General features: G+C 50.8%; 8 protein-coding genes and 1 non-coding gene across 9 annotated transcripts; 6 read left to right on the top strand and 3 right to left on the bottom strand.

Moving 5' to 3' along the window:
- Positions 1-65: 65 nt before the first annotated feature.
- On the top strand, positions 66-166 carry ACO1O0_002789. Its single transcript has one exon. It is a non-coding gene; the product is annotated as a tRNA-Phe (tRNA).
- Positions 167-2,109: 1,943 nt separating this feature from the next.
- Positions 2,110-2,787, top strand: ACO1O0_002790 (uncharacterized protein; the record flags this gene model as incomplete). Its single annotated transcript, XM_083192253.1, has 2 exons — positions 2,110-2,405; positions 2,475-2,787. 2 exons carry the CDS (start codon positions 2,110-2,112, stop codon positions 2,785-2,787), a joined length of 609 nt encoding a protein of 202 aa, XP_083051310.1.
- A 1,095-nt stretch (positions 2,788-3,882) lies between these two features.
- ACO1O0_002791 (uncharacterized protein) lies at positions 3,883-4,807 on the top strand (the record flags this gene model as incomplete). The annotated part of the gene is made up of 2 exons (XM_083192254.1): positions 3,883-4,614; positions 4,670-4,807. The coding sequence occupies 2 exons, from the start codon at positions 3,883-3,885 to the stop codon at positions 4,805-4,807; spliced, it is 870 nt and encodes a 289-aa protein (XP_083051311.1).
- Positions 4,808-7,687: 2,880 nt separating this feature from the next.
- Positions 7,688-10,494, bottom strand: ACO1O0_002792 (WD40 repeat domain-containing protein; the record flags this gene model as incomplete). Its single annotated transcript, XM_083192255.1, has 3 exons — positions 7,688-7,729; positions 7,855-10,179; positions 10,285-10,494. 3 exons carry the CDS (start codon positions 10,492-10,494, stop codon positions 7,688-7,690), a joined length of 2,577 nt encoding a protein of 858 aa, XP_083051312.1.
- Positions 10,495-12,323: 1,829 nt separating this feature from the next.
- Positions 12,324-12,643, top strand: ACO1O0_002793 (uncharacterized protein; the record flags this gene model as incomplete). The annotated part of the gene is made up of 2 exons (XM_083192256.1): positions 12,324-12,444; positions 12,501-12,643. The coding sequence occupies 2 exons, from the start codon at positions 12,324-12,326 to the stop codon at positions 12,641-12,643; spliced, it is 264 nt and encodes an 87-aa protein (XP_083051313.1).
- Positions 12,644-13,974: 1,331 nt separating this feature from the next.
- ACO1O0_002794 (uncharacterized protein) lies at positions 13,975-14,983 on the bottom strand (the record flags this gene model as incomplete). The annotated part of the gene is made up of 2 exons (XM_083192257.1): positions 13,975-14,744; positions 14,935-14,983. The coding sequence occupies 2 exons, from the start codon at positions 14,981-14,983 to the stop codon at positions 13,975-13,977; spliced, it is 819 nt and encodes a 272-aa protein (XP_083051314.1).
- A 1,190-nt stretch (positions 14,984-16,173) lies between these two features.
- On the top strand, positions 16,174-17,013 carry ACO1O0_002795 (uncharacterized protein; the record flags this gene model as incomplete). The annotated part of the gene is made up of 2 exons (XM_083192258.1): positions 16,174-16,381; positions 16,442-17,013. The coding sequence occupies 2 exons, from the start codon at positions 16,174-16,176 to the stop codon at positions 17,011-17,013; spliced, it is 780 nt and encodes a 259-aa protein (XP_083051315.1).
- Positions 17,014-18,041: 1,028 nt separating this feature from the next.
- On the top strand, positions 18,042-19,570 carry ACO1O0_002796 (uncharacterized protein; the record flags this gene model as incomplete). Its single annotated transcript, XM_083192259.1, has 2 exons — positions 18,042-18,824; positions 18,959-19,570. 2 exons carry the CDS (start codon positions 18,042-18,044, stop codon positions 19,568-19,570), a joined length of 1,395 nt encoding a protein of 464 aa, XP_083051316.1.
- A 1,659-nt stretch (positions 19,571-21,229) lies between these two features.
- On the bottom strand, positions 21,230-22,186 carry ACO1O0_002797 (uncharacterized protein; the record flags this gene model as incomplete). Its single annotated transcript, XM_083192260.1, has 3 exons — positions 21,230-21,537; positions 21,596-21,918; positions 21,981-22,186. The coding sequence occupies 3 exons, from the start codon at positions 22,184-22,186 to the stop codon at positions 21,230-21,232; spliced, it is 837 nt and encodes a 278-aa protein (XP_083051317.1).
- Positions 22,187-23,166: the final 980 nt, after the last annotated feature.

The following is a 23,166-nucleotide window of genomic DNA, read 5'->3' on the forward strand; positions in this document are numbered from 1 at the left end:
TGACTCATGTGCCTCAACTCCGGCTCTCCCCTGCATCCCAACATCGCCCGTCAACAACGAGCATTGGGGCGTTAGCTCAGCTGGGAGAGCGTCAGACTGAAGTCAAACTTCAATCCTAAACCATTGGTTTATCTGAAGGTCCTGTGTTCGATCCACAGTCGCCCCAAACTTTTTATCCCTCATTTTTTTTGTCCCAAGGCGGGTCTTGTAGGCACTCGCTCACCACTAGGCGAGCCGTTATCAGTAAAATTAGCAATGGTTGCGAATATATTAATGAGACAGGAGGTTAGCTCTTCTTTTGCACCCGATCCTACTTGGAAATGACAATTTCCAGTCTGATACTCTTTTTATGTGGTCCTGCTACACTTACTTGCCGGGACTCGGGTCCGCCAGTCTCTCCGTCCAGGCCACAAGTAAGCACAGGGTAGCCATCATCGTGAACAGATTCATCATGAGCGTGAACGCCACAAATCACCTCCTGCGTCAAGCAGTGCAGCTGCTACCTAAAGAGTACCATGGAACAAAAAGGACGGATAGAATTCTATTTCAAAGCTGTCTACTTTAGGCAGCCTGTAGTTCCGAACAGAATTGCCCCATCAGAATTATACTAGTAAATGGCTTCCCTATTTTAAACATCAGCAATAATACGGAACGGAATTGTTCCACCTTTACGGAAATAAGAAGCAGCAACGCCCCAGCTTCGACACTACTCCGCAGAAGGAGGTATCTTGAACGCTGCGTCGCACCTAGGATGGCCAATATCAACCAGGCTATATCAAAGGCCGCCACTGTTGTCCTCCCCAATTTTAGGGACCATGTTCCTGCGGATGAAGGTATCTGGATGTCAGCTGTCATTGCTGCTTCACTCACCTCTACCACTATACGAATTTCGGCTGTAAAGTTAGCATGGGCCTCAACCTCAAGCACGAACTGCACAAACTCTTCGAGGAGGAAATTCCCAAATAGAAGAAACTCGCAACAGCCCACGTGCTCCTTCAGAGGCTGACTGTCGACGAGGATCGAGCTCAGAAAGCTATAATGGATAAACACAATGCGACCTAGAAGGTGGACACCGCGGTGAACTCACCTACAACCACAGGGACTGTCTGGAAGAATATGATGAGACCTACAGTAGAACCGTGGAAAGCCAATTCTACTGCTTTACGAACGTTCCCCGGTAGGAATTTGTCGACGGTATCATTGCCAGAAGTTCTGACAATACTGAGGACGCCAAAGGCACCGATGCTCTAGCCGCCACGCAGGATGAACACAAGCAAATGGACGAGCTTGAACAAGATCAAGCTCACCTCCGATACATTTTTTCCAGAGGGTCGGAGAATTGTATAGGCTCGCTTTGCGTTCAACAAGGTCAATTCAATTTGTGGTGTTGCGCTTGAGTTTGAATTTCCCAACACACATAAGAATATAAACATAAACATGGCATGAATACCACTAACTGTGAGTATTCGCACGGATACTTGAACAAATACTTACACTGATACTATGTGGATTGCCTACACGAATACCCACAAGAATACAAACAAAATACCTACTCTAATGTCATGATGCTGTCTGGTCTTTGTGCCCATCGGCTTTTGAGGTAGTGGTCTTGAAACACCTAAAGTTGATACATCAACGGGCTGGCATTACATCATTCGACTTCAATGTTACCAAGAGACCTGCTAGAATTTCCCATGCTAGCTCTTTCTATAATGGGGGGGCCTAGAGGGAGGGGGACTGTAACTTGTTTAAGACGCTAGACTCGGGTGCATTTACCACTTTTTGTCTTCCGTGTCGACCCGTTGTGTCATTCAGGCAGGGATCTTCGCTGTGCATTGCATACGGAACCCCAGATCTCATGCGCGGCATTGAAACCAAGAACAATGTGGGCAGCGGAATAAACATCCGCCCACTCAGGAGATCCCTAATTGTAAGGTGTGTCGCACCGTCGCTCTCATGAAGGATGGGGACGTTCCGCATCGGTTTACAGCATCGCAGCCGCAGATCCATCTACCGCCTCAATATGAATACGCCATTCCCCCGTCCGCATGATATCTACCTCACATTTCATCTTCTCACTATTCACTGAATAAATACATACAAAACAAAATGCATGCGCCTACAACAATTGCTGCCCTGGCCCTCGCTATTGGTGCCTCGGCCAACTACTGCGACCCCGACCTCAGCGATCTGTGTTTTCAAGAGCGCACGACCGACCAAGGCCTGACACTGCGCGTGTCCATCCCCTCCGACCCGCCTGAGGGCTTCCGGACGGCCCTGCAGATTGTTGCCCCCATTGAGACGGGATGGGTGGGCTTCTCCTGGGGCGGAGGCATGACCAATGTGCCTCTGACGATGGCCTGGCGTAACGGTAATAACGTGACGGTGTCTTCTCGTCTAGCAACGTAAGGAAACCAAGCCCTTTGCCTTTTTTTTTATGATCCATGCGCCCGATATTGAATGTACTGCCATAGAGACTATACATTCCCCGACACCAACCCCGACGCGACATTGACGGTGCTCCCCGGCTCTGGCGCCAAGTCCAACAGCACGCACTGGAAGGCGACTTTCCTGTGCGAGGGATGCACCAAGTGGAACTATGGCGTTGACGTCGCGCTCAACGGGAGCTCCACGTCGGTGCCCTTTGCGTACGCCCTGGCATCCGAGGCCCCGGCGTCGCCGGAGGACCCCGAGTCGGCGTTTGGAAAACACGAGCAGACGGGGGGTATCACGTTCAACCTCAAGGAGGCGCAGGATGCGAGGTTCGACGAGGTTGTCGATGCGTGAGCAGCACCAGGGGTACTGGTCAACTGATATCTTGGTATAGAGACAGGAATAAACAAAGTTTAAAATAACAGGACTAGGTAGAATGATTTAAAATATCCACAGCCTTGGCCAAGGTGCTGTGGGTGGAAGAATGAAAGCCAAAGATCCGATCGTAAAGGCCCAAGTCTATATAGGTTACGGAGCCATCTCTTCCTTCCCAGCAGACCTTTGAAAATCTCAGGAACTCAAACTTCTTTTCGTGCAAGAAGTAAACGCCGAGGCAGATATCACAAGGCAGGCAGGATCTTAGGACGCCACAAGTCACGCTCCCTGTTGTGGGAACGCTCAAGAATGTCGGTCACTAAGTACGCCAGTACTCTACATATGAGAACCTTAAATGCCTTTGCCCTCTAGAGACACGGTCTCTGAAATGTTAGGATAAATTTACAGCAATTCTGAAACCATCTGACTATTTTCCCTTTAGAGGCACGGCGGTGCCTTCAAGATGGGGCAAGACTGCATCATTGATAAGATCGCGCAATGACCTACTTTATACAAGTGTGGAAAGCATTCAGATCAAGTCCTCTGAAGACGTGGCAGGTTTGTATGTGAGGGCTGCCGCTGACTGCGAGGGATGCCTCACGTGAACCCCCTCACCTGAGATGATAGTATGAAACCCCCCCTTCCCTCACAGTTTTGAGTAACCTACTACTAATCTGTTTTTCTTTCTACTTCTATTCATAATCTCTGTGTGGTCGGTTGTGACAGAGGTAATATCAGTGTCCCATGTTGCGTCCATGTCATTCGATTCGAATGAGCCACATTGCACATGTAGAGGCGCGTGTTGGGGTTTTCTATAATGTTTGAAACTTGCTCCATGATACTAAGACTTTGATTTAGTATATTCCCCCTGGGTAGTCTAGTCGACAAGTCCACAGGCCGGCTTCCTTATCATTGGGAGTGTGAACGACCCCGCATCTTATTGGCAGATCAAATGCCTTTTACAGACAGGCTGAGATACTCACATTGAAGTCACAACCATTCTCCCCGCTGATGAGGCAATGAAGAGCAGACATACGATAATGATGGGCTCCCCCCTTTGAATAATCCATCACCATGGTACAGCGCATCGCTAGAGAAGCCGGCCTCCTGGCCTTCATCAACGCTATTGAGATAGACGGCTGTGCCATCATAGCGGACTTTACCGACATTGAGTCCCTCGAGTCCGCAGATGCCGAGGTGAAACCATACCTCGATGCCTCCCTCGCAGCATCCGGGAGCACCGTCGGTGCCCTAAACGGCTGCACCGCGACATGCACGCGCCTTGTTGGACGGAGCAAGACGGTGAGGGAGAAGTTCTTTTCTGACCCATTATACCAAGCTCTCGGCGAGCACTTTATCGGCCTCGAGACCCCGACGTGGTATGGCTCCAAGTCGACCTTGGAGAAGTCGGATCCTCTGCTCTCCATCGCTATCACCATGTCCTCGCAGCCGGGATCCAAGCCCCAGGAGCTCCATCGCGACGACAAGAACCATCACGCCAGGCACTCACCCGCGTCCAAGTACACAAAGGGCAGGGATATGCTGTTTGGTCTATTTGTCCCCTCGTGCGACACCTCTAGGGCAAACGGCGCGACACGGATCGTCCCTGGGTCGCATCTATGGGGCGATGATCAACCTGACTTTGGACCAGATGGAAATAAGGGGGTGGTAGATGCCGAGCTGAAGAGGGGGGAGGCGTTTGTTATGCTGGGAAGCTTATATCATGGCGCGGGGGAGTATTCTATGCCGACGGGGTGTCGGACGGTGCATATCATGTTTATGTGCAGCGGTGTCCACCGTCAGGAGGTAAGGGGGATATTTGTCGTATTGAAGTTTGTTCCATTTGCTAACAGGCCCCAAGGAGATTCCTTTCCTCAGCTACCCAGTGGAGGACGTCAAGACATACTCCAAGCTGGTGCGCGATCGGCTGGGCTGGAAGCAATCAGAACCAAATCTGGGATGGTTTGATCTAAAGTCGCCTGAATTCCTCCTGGAGTAGATATGTAGGTGCTCGACATGAGTGAAGCTGTTCGGGCTGTTAGATTTAGATAAATCCCATATCGACTATTTGCTCTCGTGCTCGAGCCGCTTTTCAAATTGTCGGTTCAATCTTTTGCATGACACCGATTACGGTCATGCAGTGTCACAACTCACAAATTGGAAACCAACGGGCCAACAGCTCGTAACATATGTGGCCAAACATCAAACGTGCAACCCCTCAAAGCCTCACCGCCAATCCCAACCTTGCACCTGGGCTAAAGATACTCGAATATCATGAACTGCACGAGCCATGCAAGCCAATAAAGAGCAGAAATCAGAAGAAACCAGTCACCCAAGGCCTCAGATTCCATATACGCGATTCTCTCCTGCGACACGATGGTACCTCGTCGCTCTGCTCGGCTACGTGACGCTGGCATCGTCACTGACGGCGACGATATACCTGCCCATCATCCCCGTGCTCGCGACAGAATACGGCGTTTCGGGACAGGCAGTAAATCTCACCATCACCCTGTACATCGTCTTCCAGGCTGTGTCGCCGGCCGTCTTCGCCCCCGAGTCTGACTCTCTCGGTCGGCGACCTTGTCTTCTTGTCGGATTTGGCATTTACCTGGCCGCCAGTCTCGGGCTCGCACTCAACACGGGCCACCGGTATGCCGTCCTTATGGCTCTCCGTGGCCTTCAGAGCTTCGGAGGGTCGGCCGTCATGGCGCTGGCGTACGGCGTCGTGGCGGATGTTGCACCCCCCGCTGAGCGTGGCAAGATGTACGGGCCCTTGCTGGCGGCAACAAACCTGGGACCTTGTGCTGGACCTGTCATCGGGGGAGCCATAGCGCGAGAGACGGGTGGATCGGTTTGGTGTTTTTGGACGTTGGTGATATTTGCTGCCACCGCCCTTCTGCTGATTGGGTTCAGTCTGCCCGAGACGGGTAGACACGTTGTAGGGAATGGACTTGTTCCAGCTAGAGGTCCGTGGAAGACGTGGCTAGAAACACTCTTGCCTGGACGGATGTCAATGTTAGACGATGAGGCAGTGAGTCAGATTGACATGGAAACCGAACTACTCCAGCCCCCCAATAACGACAAAACGGGCAAAGGAGTCCCAGTTATACCAAATCCCCTCGGACCATTGCGAATCATATTCTACCGAGACAGCTTCTTAACTCTCTGGGTGGCTGCCGATGTGTACGCAGTCTGGTACTGCATTCAAACGTCTATCCCTCTGGTCTTTGGGCCAATCTACGGGTGGGACGAACTCGCCACAGGGCTTTGCTACCTTGCCGGCGGATTCGGAGTCATTTCTGGTGGGTTTGTCGCTGGGAGATTCATGGATTGGAATTACAAAGTCATTGCCCAGAAGTCCGGTCTTGCTGTGGACCGGGTGGCCGGTGATGATATTCGGGATTTTCCAATTGAACAGGCAAGATCACGCGGATCGATCGTCCAATTCGGCATCTTGGTATGCTCCCTCGTCGGATTTGGCTGGTCAATTGAAAGAGCAGCACACCCGAGCATCGCTCTAATCCTCCAATTCATCATCGGCGCAGAATGCACCATTATACACCAGTCTTTCAACGCCTTGCTAGTCGATGTTTTCCCGGACAGACCGAGTACAGCAGCGGCAGCGGGAAACATTACTCGATGTGGACTTTCGGCAGGCGTTGTGGCTTGCATACAGCCTCTGGTGAAGGCGTTTGGTTATGGATGGTTCTTCACACTGATGGGACTAATTAGTACCATTACGGGCGTCCTAGCCGTCATAACTCTAAGGATGCGAGGTCACAAATGGAGGAATAAGAGAGGGGATACTAAGTCGGAATGAAAACTATTTCGGAGGCCCATATACGTATGTTATTGCGGAAAGTAGTAGTACGTGGCTCATGCGGTCCTTCGGTATCTCAATTAGTCGAGCGGAAATGTACGTCGAACCATAAAACTTCATAGAATCGCATTCGTTGTCTTGCTTCTAGAAATCCCCCGTGAGATCTGGGCAACTGGCAGAAGCTATCCGTCTTTGGCTGCTATTCCCCATAACGTGGGATAGCTCCCATGTGTTCATGTTTACATCGCCCCACGCTGGGCCCCCCTTGCCGAGCTCATGAGCCCAGACGGACTCTTCTGTCTTCGACTCGCATCGCTGGAGCTTGATACTGAAGAGTGCCTACCAAACATAGAAGTCCCACCGGCACTCAACATGCTGGACGGCCGCGAGTGCATCGTGGCGAGGTGGCGCCTTCTTATCTCCAAGCCCTGCTTGATGACCACTATCTCTGACCTCTTGACAAATATGATATCCCCACTCGCCGTTATCTCCATCAGGGGCCTATTGCTAATACTTAGCCAGTCAGATGGGATAAAAAAATGCTCCATCATGCCGTCGGCGTCCATCGCGTCCAGTGGAATGCTGCATATCCATCCACTGGTGTGCAGGAAGATAAAATGGCTCCGGTATGTGCCAATCATGCAGTCAATTTTTGTCTTGAGGTCTTTAAGCCCTTGAAACGGCCGCACAGCTTCTGGTTCTGTGGCAGCAGGGCTAATCATCCATAGTTGAACCTCGACGCGGTTCTTGACTTGCTCCGTATATTCAGCACATGTCGCAAAGTACAGCGAGCCTCGGAGAACTTTGGCTATCATGGACTCTGGTGAAGACATTAAGCCGTTTAATACGATGCCTTCTCCCAACGAATCGGAATCGGAATTGGGCGTGTTTGTCAACTTTTGTTCGCTATGCATGCCAAGCAAAACAAGATTTTCCCAACTGTACTTATAGGCTTGTCCATTGGCGCAGAGAATCAGCTGGTAGCTTGGAGAGAGGTTGCCGATCCAATAAAAGGGTTTGTTGTCGCCCGTCAACGTGATCTTGTGGGTGGCCATCTGGCTAGTGCTCTGCACCGAGAACAAGAAACTTTCCCCAGCCGTGCTAACAAGGAGCTTGGAAGCGCCTTTGTTTAATAGCACCTGTGTGATTGCTCTCTCAAGGTGCACCTCGAAGATTGTTGTGACAGTTGACGCACCCGTGCGAGACATTGTCAGCCGGCGACACACTACCCGACTGGACTGGTCGGCGCAGACAATGATGCCGCTTTTATCATCAAATTCTAGAAAACTGACCGTTATATCGTGCTTGAAAAGCTCTTCCTTATCCTTTCCTCGTGTCGTGTTGTATAGCCAGACTGTTCCATCATCCCTGCCGTACAGAATGAAGTTTCCAGTCTGCATGACCGCTATGGCTGTGATGTATACAATGTCCATGGGACCATCAAAATCCACCTCCTGGGCACTGGCTGAGACAGACATTAAATCTGTTGCGCCGTCATCTGCCTCCTGGCGAAGGAGAGCGAGTGGCTCCCATGTACGACATTGTCTCCCTCGTAGGTCGAGCAGTCGGTGGCCGTCATTGGTAAACGAAAGGGCCCGTACTCCAATGAACTCGTCGTCAAAGTTGATGCGGTAAAGGAATTTGAGTGTCTCTAGATCAAAGATCTGGATGGTCCCTGTCGAGTCTCCAGTTGCGAGCGTTCGGCCATCCAGAGTGCTGCTCATACATTGAGCATTGACGTTGGTTAGCCGATGCCTGAGCTTTCCGGCGCTGGTGTCATACAGTACTAGGACCCCATCAAAGTAGCTTGCTATAAGTGCGTGTGAGCCGTCTCCAGCGCTGAATTCCAATGCCAGTATCGAAGCCTTTGTTCTTCTTGTTCCTGAAGAACTATCAAGTCGTGACCCATCGGTTTGCTGGTTGTATATGTCGTGCACCATGTCTCGCTCAAGATCCCAGACCAACAGATCTTGAGATCTGTATGCTGCTGCCAAGAGGCCCTGTGATCGACTCACAACGACAGTCGTGGGCACTCGAGTGTCGTAGTCGTTGAAAGCCAGAGGATCCTGAGTCCAGCGCAGCTCTTCGCTGAGGCAGTCTTTCTCCATATCCCAATATACCAACATATTATTTCTCAAAGATATGATCAAAAATTCGTCATTCTCGATGAGTTCCACTGCCACGCATCGGACTGGTGTTGGGATATGGGTGATGAGCGTCCAAGTATCAACCGCCCACACCTTGACAGACTTCGGCCCTGCCGACACGAGGAATTTCCCAGAACTCCCAAAGCTAAGGGACATGACGGGCTCCCCATTGTCCAGTCTTTTGGTCTCCTGGAAGGTATGATCGTCGTAGACAACGACAGTCTTGCGCAGCATTGTCCCCAGAGCAAAGTATAATTGGGAGCATGCTGCCACAGTGACCGTCTCTCCCCTGCTGAATGTCACAATCGACGCACAATCATCCCAAGTAGGAGTCAAGGTACCGGCCAGGTGAATTCCACGTGATGAGGAAAACTTCCTGTGCAGCGACGATTCCTTGGGGCAGAATGCGGGAATGATGTTGTGGATTGCTTGCGGGTGCGATTGGAGTTGCTTGCCAAACTTGGATACGAGCCGGACAAGGTCATGACTCCACGCTGCGAGCACTTTCATATCGGTCGATATCCCGGATATGGGCGCGACATTTGTCTGTTTGAGTATGCGCCCAAGCGTTTTGCCCGCCTGCAGTAAGCGAGACAACTCGGACGACTTGCCCAGGTGTTCCACCCAGAAAAGGACATTGGAGGACTCCAAGAACGCGACAAGAGGCTCCACAAGCTCGTGTATGTGGCTCACTGCGCCCGAGACATGGTCAAACAAAGCAATGCTGGCGTATTCCATGAATGGAGAAGATTCTTCCCTGTGACCGCGTCGGTCAGCCGACAACCTGCGGGGCTTGGCAGGAAGCAGGTCGTTCCCAGAGAGACACTTCAAACAGGCCAGTGCTAGGGTTCTGTGGCCTTCAGACCTGTCAAAGACGAACTCCGAGTCGACGGTTGTATCCGTCAAGAACTGCCTCGTGGTGGAGTGCACGAGCCGAAGCTTCGACTTTTCATCAAAGTAAACGAGATGGCCACACTGTGTTGCAACAGCCTTTTCAACGTCAAGTACTGTGTCGCCCAGGTCAAACTCGAGCGCTCTGTTAAGCTGTAGGCTGCTCAGTGGCCGGGAAGAGCACGCTGCCCATCGCAGAATGGCTTTCGCGAGACGTTTCCCATATGGCTCCTGGGACATGGAATCCAGAATACGCTTATACAGGGTGCTCATGTCTGATGGAACTGTGTCGAGGACGTGCTTCGCGTCCGTATGGACATGAACCTTCTGTAACTGAAACAGAACCAGCTTCACCCACAGGAAGCTACCCGTGGACTTTGCGAGGATCTCCTGGGCAATCTCGGATCGAGCCTGTTGATCCCTAGCGGGAATGAGATCCAAGTGCCGTTCAATGAACAGTGAGATGTCGCCCTTGGTGGTCTCATCCTCAATACTTTCCTCGACGATGTTGACCTGCGTGTGTGCATTCGTTAAAGAGGGGAGTTTGTCGAATGAGTTCCTTGACGAGATAAAGATTGATAGGGGCCACCACTCTTGGATTCTCAGCAAGATTCCCACCAGCTCTGGCTCGTTGTTGCATTCGTCAATTCCGTCAATGACCCAATACTGAGTCCTGTTGAGTTTGGCCTTGAGGATTCCATCGAGATACAAGCGCCGCCAAACAGAATTGTGGTCTACCGCGCCCATCTTGGCATCTTTCCAAGCCTTGGAAATTCTGTTGATCGTGGCAAATACCTCTGTGTGAAGGACAGCCATCTGCCAGGCCATGGAAAGCAGGAATGCAGCAATGGTGCATCTGGGTCTGTCGCTATGGGTGAAGAAGTAGAAACAGATGTCTCTAGGCCTCTCAGCCGTCTTCAATTCGTTCACCACTTGGGATGACAGCACGCTTTTCCCAGCGCCAGGCTTACCTTGCAGCCAAAGCAGGTGAGAGCATGAACTGTCCTTCCATCGACGGAAGCTCTCTTTACCCAAGAGCCACTCTCCGGTTCCTTCTAGGTGGGCCACAGATAAGTCGGAAAGAATATTTTCTGGACCGTCAGAAACGCCAAGGAAATCCTCAAGGGTTTGTCGTTCAACTTCCTCGAGTTTTTGAGTGGTAGTTCTGTGATTGTGGCGCAAGAGGCTGATGGTGCTTGCCAGGGCGTTTCGTATAGATATATACGATGGGTCTGAAGTTGATGCAAACCGGCTAATGTTTCTATGGTTTGCATTCAGATAGGATGCCGTCTCATTAGGGTAACCAAGCACAGCACATTCTTTATCCACAATCAGCCCCTTGCCGACACCGTATGACATAGGCTGCGTCTCAAAGAATGTGAATAGCTGGAGTTTGGAACAAATTCTGGGGAACTCGTCATTGATGGCTCGTATAGATGGCGAGTTTCGATGTAAGTCCTTTGCGAATGGCATGGAACCAGTGCCAGAGATGGCCAGGAGACGGGTCAGGAGCTCGGCTGACTCGGACCCACGATGGGGCGTCCCTAGAAAGAACATGGAGAGAATCCTCTCAGAAATGGGGAACAATTCCTCTTTTAGGCTTGTGAGGATATAGGCCTTTTTAACCACTAGCCCTCCCATGCTATGCGCAATGAATATTATCGGTGGCATCTATCCTCGTGTCACTATCAGCGGCAGATATCTTTGGCAACAACAATTAGTTCACTTACAGGGCCGTCCCTAGGGATGCTTGGGCTATTCTGAATTGATGTCAAGAGGGACGCGGCAAAATCGTTTATGTCCAACACACTCTTTTCGGCCCAATTCGAATTGTAACCAAAGGTGTGGATTCGAACATCGCGAAATGCGTCGTCTTTCGGCAGCCACTCCTGGGGCCAAAACAACGAGGGATCTCCATCCTGAGTCCACGTGCCATAAGAGCCGCCATTCAAACCATGCACAAAGACTATGTCCGCGATTCCGGGCTCATCCGGTTCGAAAACGGTTGTGAGTCCAATGGGCCCTTTGCCTGTTTTTTGCTGGCTCTGGTCTACTCGGTCGTTGCGCCCAACGATGCTCTTGAGAGTAAACGACCTTCGACTGGGCTGTATAATAGAGTTGCCGGACATGTTGTAAATGCCTGAGTGGGAGCGAATCCGCTTCTTCTGTGACTGCGGGTAGAAGACATGTACATGTGAGAAAGAGAGACTGCCCCAACTGACATCTCCCACATCGAACATGAGAGGGGGTGAGGGAAAACAAACGGATGGGGTCGCTGTTTAGCCCGTAGGGAAAGTGCACAAAGTACGTATGTGTAACATGGTGGGTGGTAGACACCCTGGTCCAACATGGCTTGGATCAATGCATGTTGGTCTTCATGTTTTGTAGCCGACGAATAAGACCGACGCCTGAGATTAATCGAAAAGTGCACAGCATAAGCCTACAAACGTAAGGACCAACCAAACTGCCGGATAACCGCTCGAGCTGATGTCTCGATGAGGGGCTGACCTCCGACATGAGGGTCCATCGATGGCCAGGATGCTACAAGAAGGCTGCGCCATGCCATTTCACACTGACACATATTATTCCTTCCCCACAGCTAGGCCTTGTTTCTAACTCTCAGATATTTCCAGACATTTCCAAGTCACATACGTACGATGGCGACCGAAACCTACACAGTCGTTGATGAGCAGATATGGGATGACACCCCGCTCTGGGACAAGGAACCCGAGGTGGCAGAGAAGTACATCCAAGAGCTTGATCAGGCTGTCGAAGATGGTGAGTAATATCAGGGCCTCCCCCGCACGATCGGCTTATAATAACAATTGTGCCAGTGCTCCCCGATGGAGCGACATTCGAGGACATGATCCCGTATGGCATGTCATTTTGGACACGCACGGCTCAAATCGTGGCTCGCAAAGATGGGGACGAGGTCTCTTTCTTTCTCAAGGCACGAATTTCTAATATCGCACACTAACTATATCAACATCAACTAGGCTAACCCCTTGAAATAGGTATCCATTGGCGACATAGGGAAAGGGATGATGAGTGGCGAGTATCTGTCGATGAAAACCTTGAACAGCATCGCGCCTCAGCTAGCACCAGAACCGTTGGCCTGGGGAACCTATCAATCGGATCCAAACATCCACTTTTTTCTCTGCTCATTTCATGAGATGGATGAACCACCATGCTCTCTCGAAACTCTTCCAAAGCTAGTCGCCGAAATGCACCTCAAAGGTGTGTCTCCAAGCGGTAAATTTGGATTCCCAATGACCACATACCAAGGACGCCTTGCCCAGGATGCAACCGAATGCGACACGTGGGAAGAGTGCTTCTCCCGAAACCTGAAGCGCATGTTTGAGCACGAGCTTGAAGCTCAGGGTTACGAGGAAGAGTTCGTCCGCCTCAGCGACACCGTCATGGCCAAAGTCATTCCGAGACTTCTCAGGCCTCTGGAGACTGGGGGGAGAACAGTTGTACCCCGCTTGGTCCATGGAGACATGTGGGACGGGAATACCGGGACCGACTTGGAAACAGGCGAGCCCAAGATCTTTGATGCATGCAGTCTCTATGCTCACAACGAGTGTAGGTTTCCAAATCTTCCAACCACTCATTGGGGATATACTGACGCGATCATCAAGATGAGCTTGCTCCATGGAGACCAGTGAGACACAAAATGGGCAGGCCATATATCAAGGCATACCTTCAGCACTTCCCAGCATCTGAACCAGTTGAAGACTTTGACGGACGCAACCTTTTGTATAACCTGTACGTACCTATCTTGGACTGTACCCCTGATTGGACGAAGTTTCGTTTCTGACTATCATTTCCAGCAAGTTCAACATGTGTTCTTCAGCGTTGTACCCTGGCAACCTCAAATTCCGTAACTTGTAAGCACAAAAATGAGGATGATGCTTGGTATTTTTGCTAAAGGTGTAATTTAGGGCCCTTGTCGAAATGAGAGAGTTAGTAGAGCGGTACGGAGAAGGGTATGAGGAATGGGCAAAGACACATACGTAGAGATGGTCCTGGTAAGCAATTGTGGCTGTCGAATACGCAGCGCCATGTGTACCTAGTGGTGATTAGGGATATGATCTATTTTCTTCTTTCAGGCGAATGTGCTTCCGAAAGTGCTTCCGAAAGTGCGTCGAGAAGACTTGTAAATTCTTTAGGCATAAGGTAATGTCGCTTACAGCGATGACCCGCGGGATGAGATGGCTACGCAATGGCCCAACCTCCTTCCATGTACTATTTTACAATTTAAACATATTCGCTCTATTATTTCATGTACATATATATATATACCGATCATTGAACATCGCTATCGGGCCGCTGGTCATGAAACACACTCCCCCCCTCCATCAGCACATCCGCATTCAGTCTCGCACTCCACCTCACCATATCCGTCTCACTGTGCTCCCTATACCCATCACCATGGTCCCCAATATCACTCTGCGCACGATCTGGCCCGGCCCTCCGATGATGCTGGAACAGCCCCGGCTGTGTCGCCAGACACATGTGCTTGCGCCGGCCCTTGGCGCCCTCGCAGTAGAACCCCAGGAGGATGTCGAACGGGTCGCTCATGTCCTTGAGGCCCACCTCGTGCAGCAGCCGGCGCGCGCCCTTCTGGCTGACGGCGTAGCCTAGCGAGCAGACGCCTTCCTGGACGTGGTGCACGGCGCGTGTATGTTCCGGGTAGACGTCGACGAGTGTGAAGGGGCTGGCGAAGGAGTACATGTAGCGCTTCTCGACGACGGTGTCGTCGTCCTTTTGGATCACGCGGCCCCTGGAGATGCCCCTGTGGTCTGGGGGCGGCATCTGCATTCCGCAGTGTCCAACCCACAGCAGATCCCAGGAGTCTCCGTAGGGAGAGAACGTTGGGGGAGTGGTCTTGGGAAGCTGATCAAAGGGGATCTCAGGACCAGCGTCTTCAGATGACGGAGATGGGTAGGTCGGGTCGGCATATTGGCCTGGGAAATCCTCCAGGGGCTGGGTGAGTGCCTGGGTTGACAGGGCGAGCCGGCGCATTTGCTGTCGTATCCTCACGTCCCAGTCCGTGTCATCTTCTAGAATAAGTGCTGAGGAGATATTTTTATAGACGATCCTGTCAGGTTGTCAGTCTTTGAAACGGCTTTGTGAGGCATCAGAGGGCTTACTCCCGAATGGCATTCATATGCCCACGCCACGACCCTACCGAACCAGGTGGCAGGCGTTCATGTCCTCGAGATGAGGGAATGGCGCTATCAGGGATATCTTCTCCGCGCACACCATCGATAAATTGAATGTCTAGATCACTAAGGGCAGCCTGCAGGACCATGGTATCACGGCGGTCTGTACGTGCAGGAAGTCCCACGACCAAAATCTTTTCAAACTTGGTTTTACAGTAGGATGTCAGCAGGCGTTAAAAAAAATCCGCCATTCGCGGTCAGGATGTGAACTCACGCCCAATGTGCGGTTGCCGATATGATCAAGGATACCTGGCGAATATCCAGTCGGCCGCCCGCCTGAATAAGATGACTGTCGGCGATACAAGAGCAGTAGAGAGAGTGCGATGAGAGCGCCAAGGGCGCAAGAGGCGCGCAGAGAGGCTTGTCGATGAAGCATGGGGGAAGCTGGCAAAGTTGAACGTCGTTTGGCAGAGAGAGAGGTTGGCAACATCGTGAACACACACAGATTTCTTCTTGAGATTGGGTAAACAGGAAAGAGCAGAGATCATGGGCCTTTTTCTCCCGCTGGAGCGGCGAGTTGAGGGTGTTGGCCAACGGTCGCTGATCGGGATCACTCCCTGCCCACGCTGTAATAAGGCTGTTGGCCAAGAAGGACAAACATGGACCAACACACAACCAACAATCAGAAAGCCAATGGCTGTCAGCCTCTCCCAGGCGGCAAACACGAAAGCGTCATTGGGTTTTAGGCACTCGGGTCCCTTAACCAGGAATTGCCTGCGCGGTTGAGGGGCCAGTCAGCCGGTGAGCCAAATTATTGAACCTGGTCCAGCCTTATCTGGACCTTATGAAACACTGTTGGATCATTTGCACGTGGCTGCGAGTCCATCTATGTACCTTGTCGCAGTAAATACCCCATTTTGACCATGGTGTGAAATGGAATCCACCAAGTCTAGCCGTCAATCCTCCCAGATGGCTTCTGGTTCATCGTTGAAAAAATAGCGATTGAGGGTCCCTCTAGAGAAATGGGCGTAGTATAGTACGGTCAATATATGTAACTTGCAACTTCGAGTGTGCCGCGTGGCGCCCATGTCATGGACTGCTGATCCCCATTGTTCAGCCTAGGCGCCTAAGATGAAGAGAGCCAGTCCCCTGGTGCAAAGCCATGGGTACCGACCAACGGCATGTTTACACCTCGTGTTGTCAATGTCTAGAGCTCAGGGGAAATGGATAAATCCCAGTTGTGCCCACCTGACCCAAAGGTAAGGGGGCTGGGCGTTTTCATCATCTCCCTATCCAAGAGCTCCCTACATACGGGGCAAGGAGTAATAACCCGGCAAACATGTTGCGTGTGCTGGTGTTTCTCCTCGCGGCCGCAGTGCCGGTCCTGTCCGGTTTCTTCACCAATCCAGCCCGTTACAGACGAGAGCTCTGGCAGATTGGAGAGATCGAGACGATTGAGTACGAAACCGACTACGAGGAGTACACGATTGCACTATGGCAGCAGAGTCTGTCACAGGACGCTGCCAACATGGGGCCCATCATCTTCCGTAGGTTATTCCACATTGGCCTCTGGGAACACGTTTCTAATCAAACAATTTTCTTCGTAGAAACCAGCAAAAAGGGCTCCGAGAAGTTCGACTGGACTGTCCAAGTCTATGATCTGGAGCTCGAGGACTCCAATGTCTTCTTCCTGTGGATGTTCAAGGGCGATGCCAAAATGCAGGGGAACCAGTCGGCGCCCCAAGTATCGTCTTCCTTCTTCAACATTACCTCGAAGCCGGAGCCCAGCAGCACAACTTTGGCAGAGCCCGAGCCCACAACATCTGTCTCCACATTGGAGTCATCTGGTCCTACAGAGACCGCTACAACGGTATCCCATACATCTGCTGCTCCCCCGAAGTCCACAACCTCAGTTGTCCCCGACACCCAGGACAAAACTGCGTCAACATCACCAGACCTCACCGTGGGTGCCAAAGCCGGCATAGGCGTCGGCGTCGGCGTGGGAGGCCTCGCTTGCATCGCGTGTGTCTCCCTCCTGTGGCGTTACCTACGGAAGAAAACGCAGAGGCAGTCTGTCCCCGGGCTGGGGTGGAAGCAGCCGCCTCACTACATGTACCCGGGCCATCAATATACTCAAGCTATCGAGGTGCCTGTTCGGTATCCGGCGGAACTAGGATAGGGAGCACTTGATGCAGTGATGGCATGTTAGAGATTCTTATGATTTAAGATGTACTAATACCTGAGGTAACGACCGCCTGTATGATTCTATACTGCCTTTTTATGACAGCAATATCCTTTCTTACATACATCATGCCTAATAGATATACTAATGGGCTTAGCACTCGTAGTGTCCGTACTTTAGATACTTTCTTTGTAGGTTATCTTTCTAGTGGAGTCTGCTTCCGATGTCTGGACAGCCCTGGGCTGTGACTGTGAGGTCCTGCTCGGGTAGATATAATCAACGTGAATTCTTAACTGTTCTACCAAGTACTCCATATCTGTATAGGTCGTACATCTAATACTCCTAACATGGCCAGTGCACAGTTCGGTCTCAAAAGTTCATAGGAGGAAAACAAGATACTTTAAACACATGTACCCATCTTGCATTTAGTTGCACATGTAGCCTAGCTATATCATTGTCACGGATGTGTTTCTTGCTTAGTGGCAAAGACATCTGAGCCACGCAGGGCCTGCATATCGACCACGAATAGCGTTGCGCCGGCCATGCAAGCATTAAATCTGATCATTCACTACTTGATAGTTAGAATACCAATGGTACCCCTTCGTCCATTCAACAGAAGATGCGAACCAGACGGCGATTGCCTTACGGCCAAGATGCCTTGCGGCTACACCGCCCCGTTGGTGCGGCAGTGCAGGTAGCGAGTGCTCATCCCAGACAATACTATTCGACGAAGGCAAAAGTGTCGATGGAATTATCTGTGTGGCCAGGTGCGCGCGCGAGAGAGGATCTGCATCCTGTCGTTGAGCTCTGTACGAGTGATCCTACATGTACCTGGTTCATGTGGTCTGGTGCTGGGGCTGCAGGCTGCAGGTGCCGTAATCTGTACTCTTGTAGGCACCGTAGGCACCCTCAGTCCCTCACAACATGATAAATTGCTCAATAAATTTCAATCGGTCCCTCTTCCCTGCTCAGTTCTCGCTCAGTTCTCATAGCTTCCAGCCGCCAAGAACGGGCCAGCGAGCACCATGTGCTTCCAGCTTATTGAACTATATTCGGCCTGCCATTGCCTGTATTACCAATGCGCTGTCGACAGGTGTGCAAGTTACGGGAGGCCAGGCCATAACGTTGAGCAGCGAGCTATTTACGTTGGATATGCCTGTGCAAGCCATGCCGATAGGAAAATAGCCATAGACGACGCCGCCACTACCGAATCTATTCCCCCCAGCCAGGCCCACGATGAACCTAAGCCGGACCACAGCGATCCCGATGATGGTGGAGATGTTGTCAGCTGCTTTGAGGAGGCTTCGGTATTTTCTGCCAATACGCACGCCTCAACGTCGGCAACGGACCTGGGGGACATTCAGGTGCGCTCTCTTGCCGATGCCCTCTTCAAGGACCTTCTCCATGACCCCGTTCTCTGCCACCTGTGGCCCCAGATCCTCCGATTGTCCAAGTCGAGGACGAGGGCAAAGGTGTCAATAGAGAGGCTTCTCCGCCGCTATGCCTCTGACCTCCGGCAACATGCCAGCACACAAATCGAGAGGGATGCTGCTCGGCTGGTCCGGTGGGCAAGACTCGACATTGCGCAACGCCTGACGGAGGCACACCTGCTAGAGAATCCAAATGAAGAACCGGCCGAGCTTTTCCACACCACGGGGCCACATGTTCAGCTGGAGCCGGAAGAGGAAGTCGACAATTTTTATCTTGATGTCAATGAACTAGCTGCCCGGGTCAAATATGAGTCTGCAAGGGGAGTCTTATTTGAAACCGAGACATTTGAGACATTCAAGAGCAACGTCAAGACATTCGTACGATTGAAGAAGCCTTCCTTCACTCGGAAGCCGTGGTACGGAGGAGCCGTTGCGTATCTGGGCCGTCAGATACACTGGTTTATTGGAAGCTATCTCGAGCCTCCCCTTCCACACTCCGCTGCGAGAGTTAGATGGACTTGCGTAAGCGCTTCGACTGGATTGAGCATCCCAGGTTCTTTGGTCACCTTGGAACTAACACGTTCCAGCATTGTGGCCACAAGGCATTCGACGATGTCAAAATCCCCGACGGTAGGAGTATTGTTGAGTTGGAAAAGTTCCTGGCGGATTATACTTCCCTGGGGCCAAAACTTCCCGAGGGTATGGGGGTGGAGGTGGTGGACGACAGCGGATCTCCGGATGGGCCAGCTCAAGATGCCAATCCAGCCAAAGGCCTTTATCAAGCAGTCCAAAGAGTGTTCATGAGCGCCATGGAAAAGCCTGTCCTGCCACGGCACTTCCAGGACACTGGGAACAAACAATCCGGTTCAGCATGCGATCGGGCAAGAGCACCGGCCATGGACTCCTCTGGAGTAGTTCATCATTTCTTGGCTGTTTGCGTCCCGTTCATGCGGCATGGGGTCAAGGCTCATCAGCCGGACGTCTGTGATGTGCTATCAGACTACGAATTCTTCAACAAGCTCACCAGGACGTATTCCTCGACAAGGAAGGGTGAACGTTGGAGCTTTATGCGGAAAGTCAGGAAGATTGAGTTCGTAAAGGTAAGCAAACTAATTGTCATCTAACTAGATTCTGGTTCCCAATTTGCTGGAAATTTCGTCTCTCCCCATTAAGCTAATATCTATGACCGAAAGTTTCGGCTATTCAAAGGGGACTTGGTCGACGTCACAGAATCGCCTTCCATCCCATGTCACCCGGACCGTATCGACTACAGCTTTGAGGAACAAGACAGCTCCCCGCCCCTTGGCTCGTCGATCCTCATGCATTTCTTCGAGCATCCCGACCATGCGGACGTCCTCCCCGTCTTATTCAACATGATTCCAAAAAGAATCAACGAGCATATCAACCCAGGCGGCGCTAGAGGTATCCCTATTGGATGGGGCTTACGTTTCATAGAGGGCATCAACTATGCAGCCGTTTTTCTGTGTGGATGCGCCGCTTTCATCATCTGCGCAATGGTCGCAGCGATATGGAGTGTTGTCATGAGGGACGTGCAGGGCGGGTTTGGCATCGGTGCGTTTTTACTGACCTTCTTGGTATTCTGCGTGGGGAGCTTGTATACCTCGCTTTCATAGAGATACCCCAGATGATGAGTAATATCCAACAATGTGAGTAAACCTAAGCATCTTTTACTGGTTCCCCCTTATACCAGTGAGTAGTAGTTAGCTATAACTACGTATACTAACTGTTATAGCTTAGGTAGCTATAATAGAAGCTTTAGAATTATAACGAATAACGTAGAATAAGGTTAGGTAGCTAGGCTAGATAATAGTAGTAATAGGTTTATTATATTATAAGACTAAAGCTTACCGAGTAAGCTATATAAGGGCTACGCGCTTACCTCGTAGACGAGGTATACGGGTATAGATTATATGGTTAGGTTTAGGGAACTCTAGAAATTAGTATGATGCATATTGATAGGCTCGTGTCAGAAGTCTGGGAGGGTGTCAAAAATTGTGAACAGGTGTGCCTAGGATATAGACGTATCATAAGCCGTAGAAGCTTCCGTTTTGCTACAAATAATAAAAGCCTACGAGACGCGAGACTCAGACACGTATGGTCATAGGTACGTAAGGTATGTAGGGTATAAGCGATCTTGATCTTCTATTAAGGTGGCCGTCGAGTCCTACGATTAAATACCTAACTAGTAGTCGGATCTGGCGTGTCACATACGGAGTATTCCTGGTATATTTGCAGCCATTTCATGGCATGACATAGGTTAAATTGGGCTTGGATAAAGGAGAGGAACTGTGATTATGGCCAACGCTTTATCGTAGCATGGGACAGATGATGCTAGCACAGGATGTAATCATGGACCCTCCCTCCAAACACGCGTAAATGGTTCAAGAAATTCGTCCTCCTCTATAAGTATTGACGGAGAGGGTCGATCTTCTGGAAGCCAGCGTAACAGTTTTCGGGCCAGAGCTAAAAGCTGCTCCTTTTCGGTTCCCTCAAGACGCCTCTCGCGACTCTCGAGAGTTTGACTGGGAATGGGTGTCGCAGCAATCCAATTCCCTTCGGCATCCCAATACTGACGGCATTTTTCGCTTCGTTCGATAAACTGCTTGGGCGGCGGGCCCAAAAGGGAAACCATCTCAGCAAGGTGGAGCTCATCGTTCAAATGGCCGTCTTTGACAGCGCGAAAGAGTCTACCTCCTTCGAACAAGTCCCAAATCTGCATTCCATGTCAGCGATATTGGGAAGTAGGGAGGAGACATGTTGCCTCAACATACCATGACCCCAACTGACCAAATGTCGATTTTGGAGTCCCACTCCATACCGAGAATGATCTCGGGCGCTCTGTAAAATCCCGGCATGACATCGCCAGTGTGTTTCTGGCCGGGTTCTCCTAGAACGCCAGCGCCAAAGTCAGATATGACCAGTGGGCCACTAGTTATTGGCATCGTGTAGGAGAGGTGGATGGTGCGATCCTCAAGAACCTTTCGCGGCGACGGGTTCTCGAGTTCCTCACGTTCTACCTTGGCAACAGCCACATCATCGGCCCCGACATGAATGTTGTTGGGCGATATATCTAAGGTCGTCTGTTAGCTGTCGGACTCGCAACAAAATATGAGTCTCTCCCTCGTTACCTGTGTGCACCACACCCGCTTGCGCCATGAAGTCGAGACCAAATAGAGCCAGGATCAGAGATATCTGGAAAACATCCTTGGGCAGGCCCTTCTCGGGGAACAGACTTCGATAATCCGTGAACGTCAAACCCAGGGTAGGGAAGACCAGACACTGGTGAGACCCGTGCGGTCCGGTGATATTGAAGTCATCTAGTGCTACACGCAGCCTTTCCTTGCCAGGATGTTGTGAACCATCAATGGATTTTATATGGTTGGATATCGCTACTTCTCGAGTCGCATCGTGTGTCAAAGTGCAGACTTTGAGAGTAACGAGTGCATCTTTCCTGGGGCCGAGGGACCGTGTGATCAGCAAAACTGACAGTTCTTGATTCTTTGAATAACATACCTGAGATCGCGGCATAGCCAGACTGTGGAGGTTGTACCGAAGCCCAGCTTGGCGACAACCTGATAGCTAGATGCAATGACTTCGCCCAGTTTGACAGGATAGAAGTTTTCAGCTTTGTACCCTTGGTTTGTCTCTTCTTCTACTTTGTAGTCAACCGGTAGCACTTCAAAACCTTCGCTTGGGAAGGTTCGCGCATGGATTGACATGGTTCTTGTAAATGGTAGGCGATGCCGATGGGACTCGTGTGAGGTTGACCGCGGCAAGTGGGTGTGGTAGAAATACCTGCCAAAGGTGGGCGAGCATTGTGAGAGCGTCCGTGTTTTGATTGCGTGAGTGAGAGCCCACTGTATGGACCCTTTGGCTCCCATGACCACACGTCGTCATTTGATTGTGTGAGAGTAGGGAGGTAAGTACGGATAAAGGACTGAAGTTAATGTTTGTTGTCTTGTTTGCGACGGTTCTTGGAAAATGAAACAACATGCCAACCGGGAAGCGCCGTGGTCGAAGTCCGTGCCCACTTCAAGGGGGCTCTGGACCGAGCTGGTTGGTGGGCTAAGAGCTTGGCGTCGGAGCTATAGCTAATCCGGCAACTTTCTGGTACTTGGGGTAGACCGATCCCTGGGATGCCTACTGTATGTAGCCTGTACGTAGTCATTTCCGCCATCGCTTCTACTATTCGTTATATCCGTATACCGAACTTTGAAGCCGAGGGTAGGATTAGAGATATTTTCGATAGTACAAGAGGATATATAAGATAAGGCACGAATACCTTCTGATTTAACCCCTTTTAGATATTAAGATGTTAGCGTCACGGCCGCTCTATAGGCATTATCCAATGTGCGACCGTAGCCTGACACTAGCGAGTGCTTTGAGTGCTTAGATATATATACTAGCAGTAACTAACTACTATCTAACTAACTAGTATTTAGCTACTATTATAAATAGTTAAGACATTACCTATCTATGAAACCAGACTTATAACTATTCATACTCTCGTATATATCAATTATTTGCCCTTGTTCGCATTCCGGGAGGGAAATTCAATAAAAGTATTATCATCATGGATATGAACCGAGGTGACTCTGGTGCCCGCCTCTGTGTAATAGCTAACGGTGATGACCTTCTTATTGTCACTTTTGTCCTTGCTCGATAAATGCGGTACGGATCCTCTGTTTTAGATTATCCC

The sequence above is a fragment of the Amphichorda felina genome, assembly GCF_050947745.1.
Source record: "Amphichorda felina strain 45539 chromosome Unknown scaffold_3, whole genome shotgun sequence".
Classification (NCBI taxonomy): domain Eukaryota; kingdom Fungi; phylum Ascomycota; class Sordariomycetes; order Hypocreales; family Bionectriaceae; genus Amphichorda; species Amphichorda felina.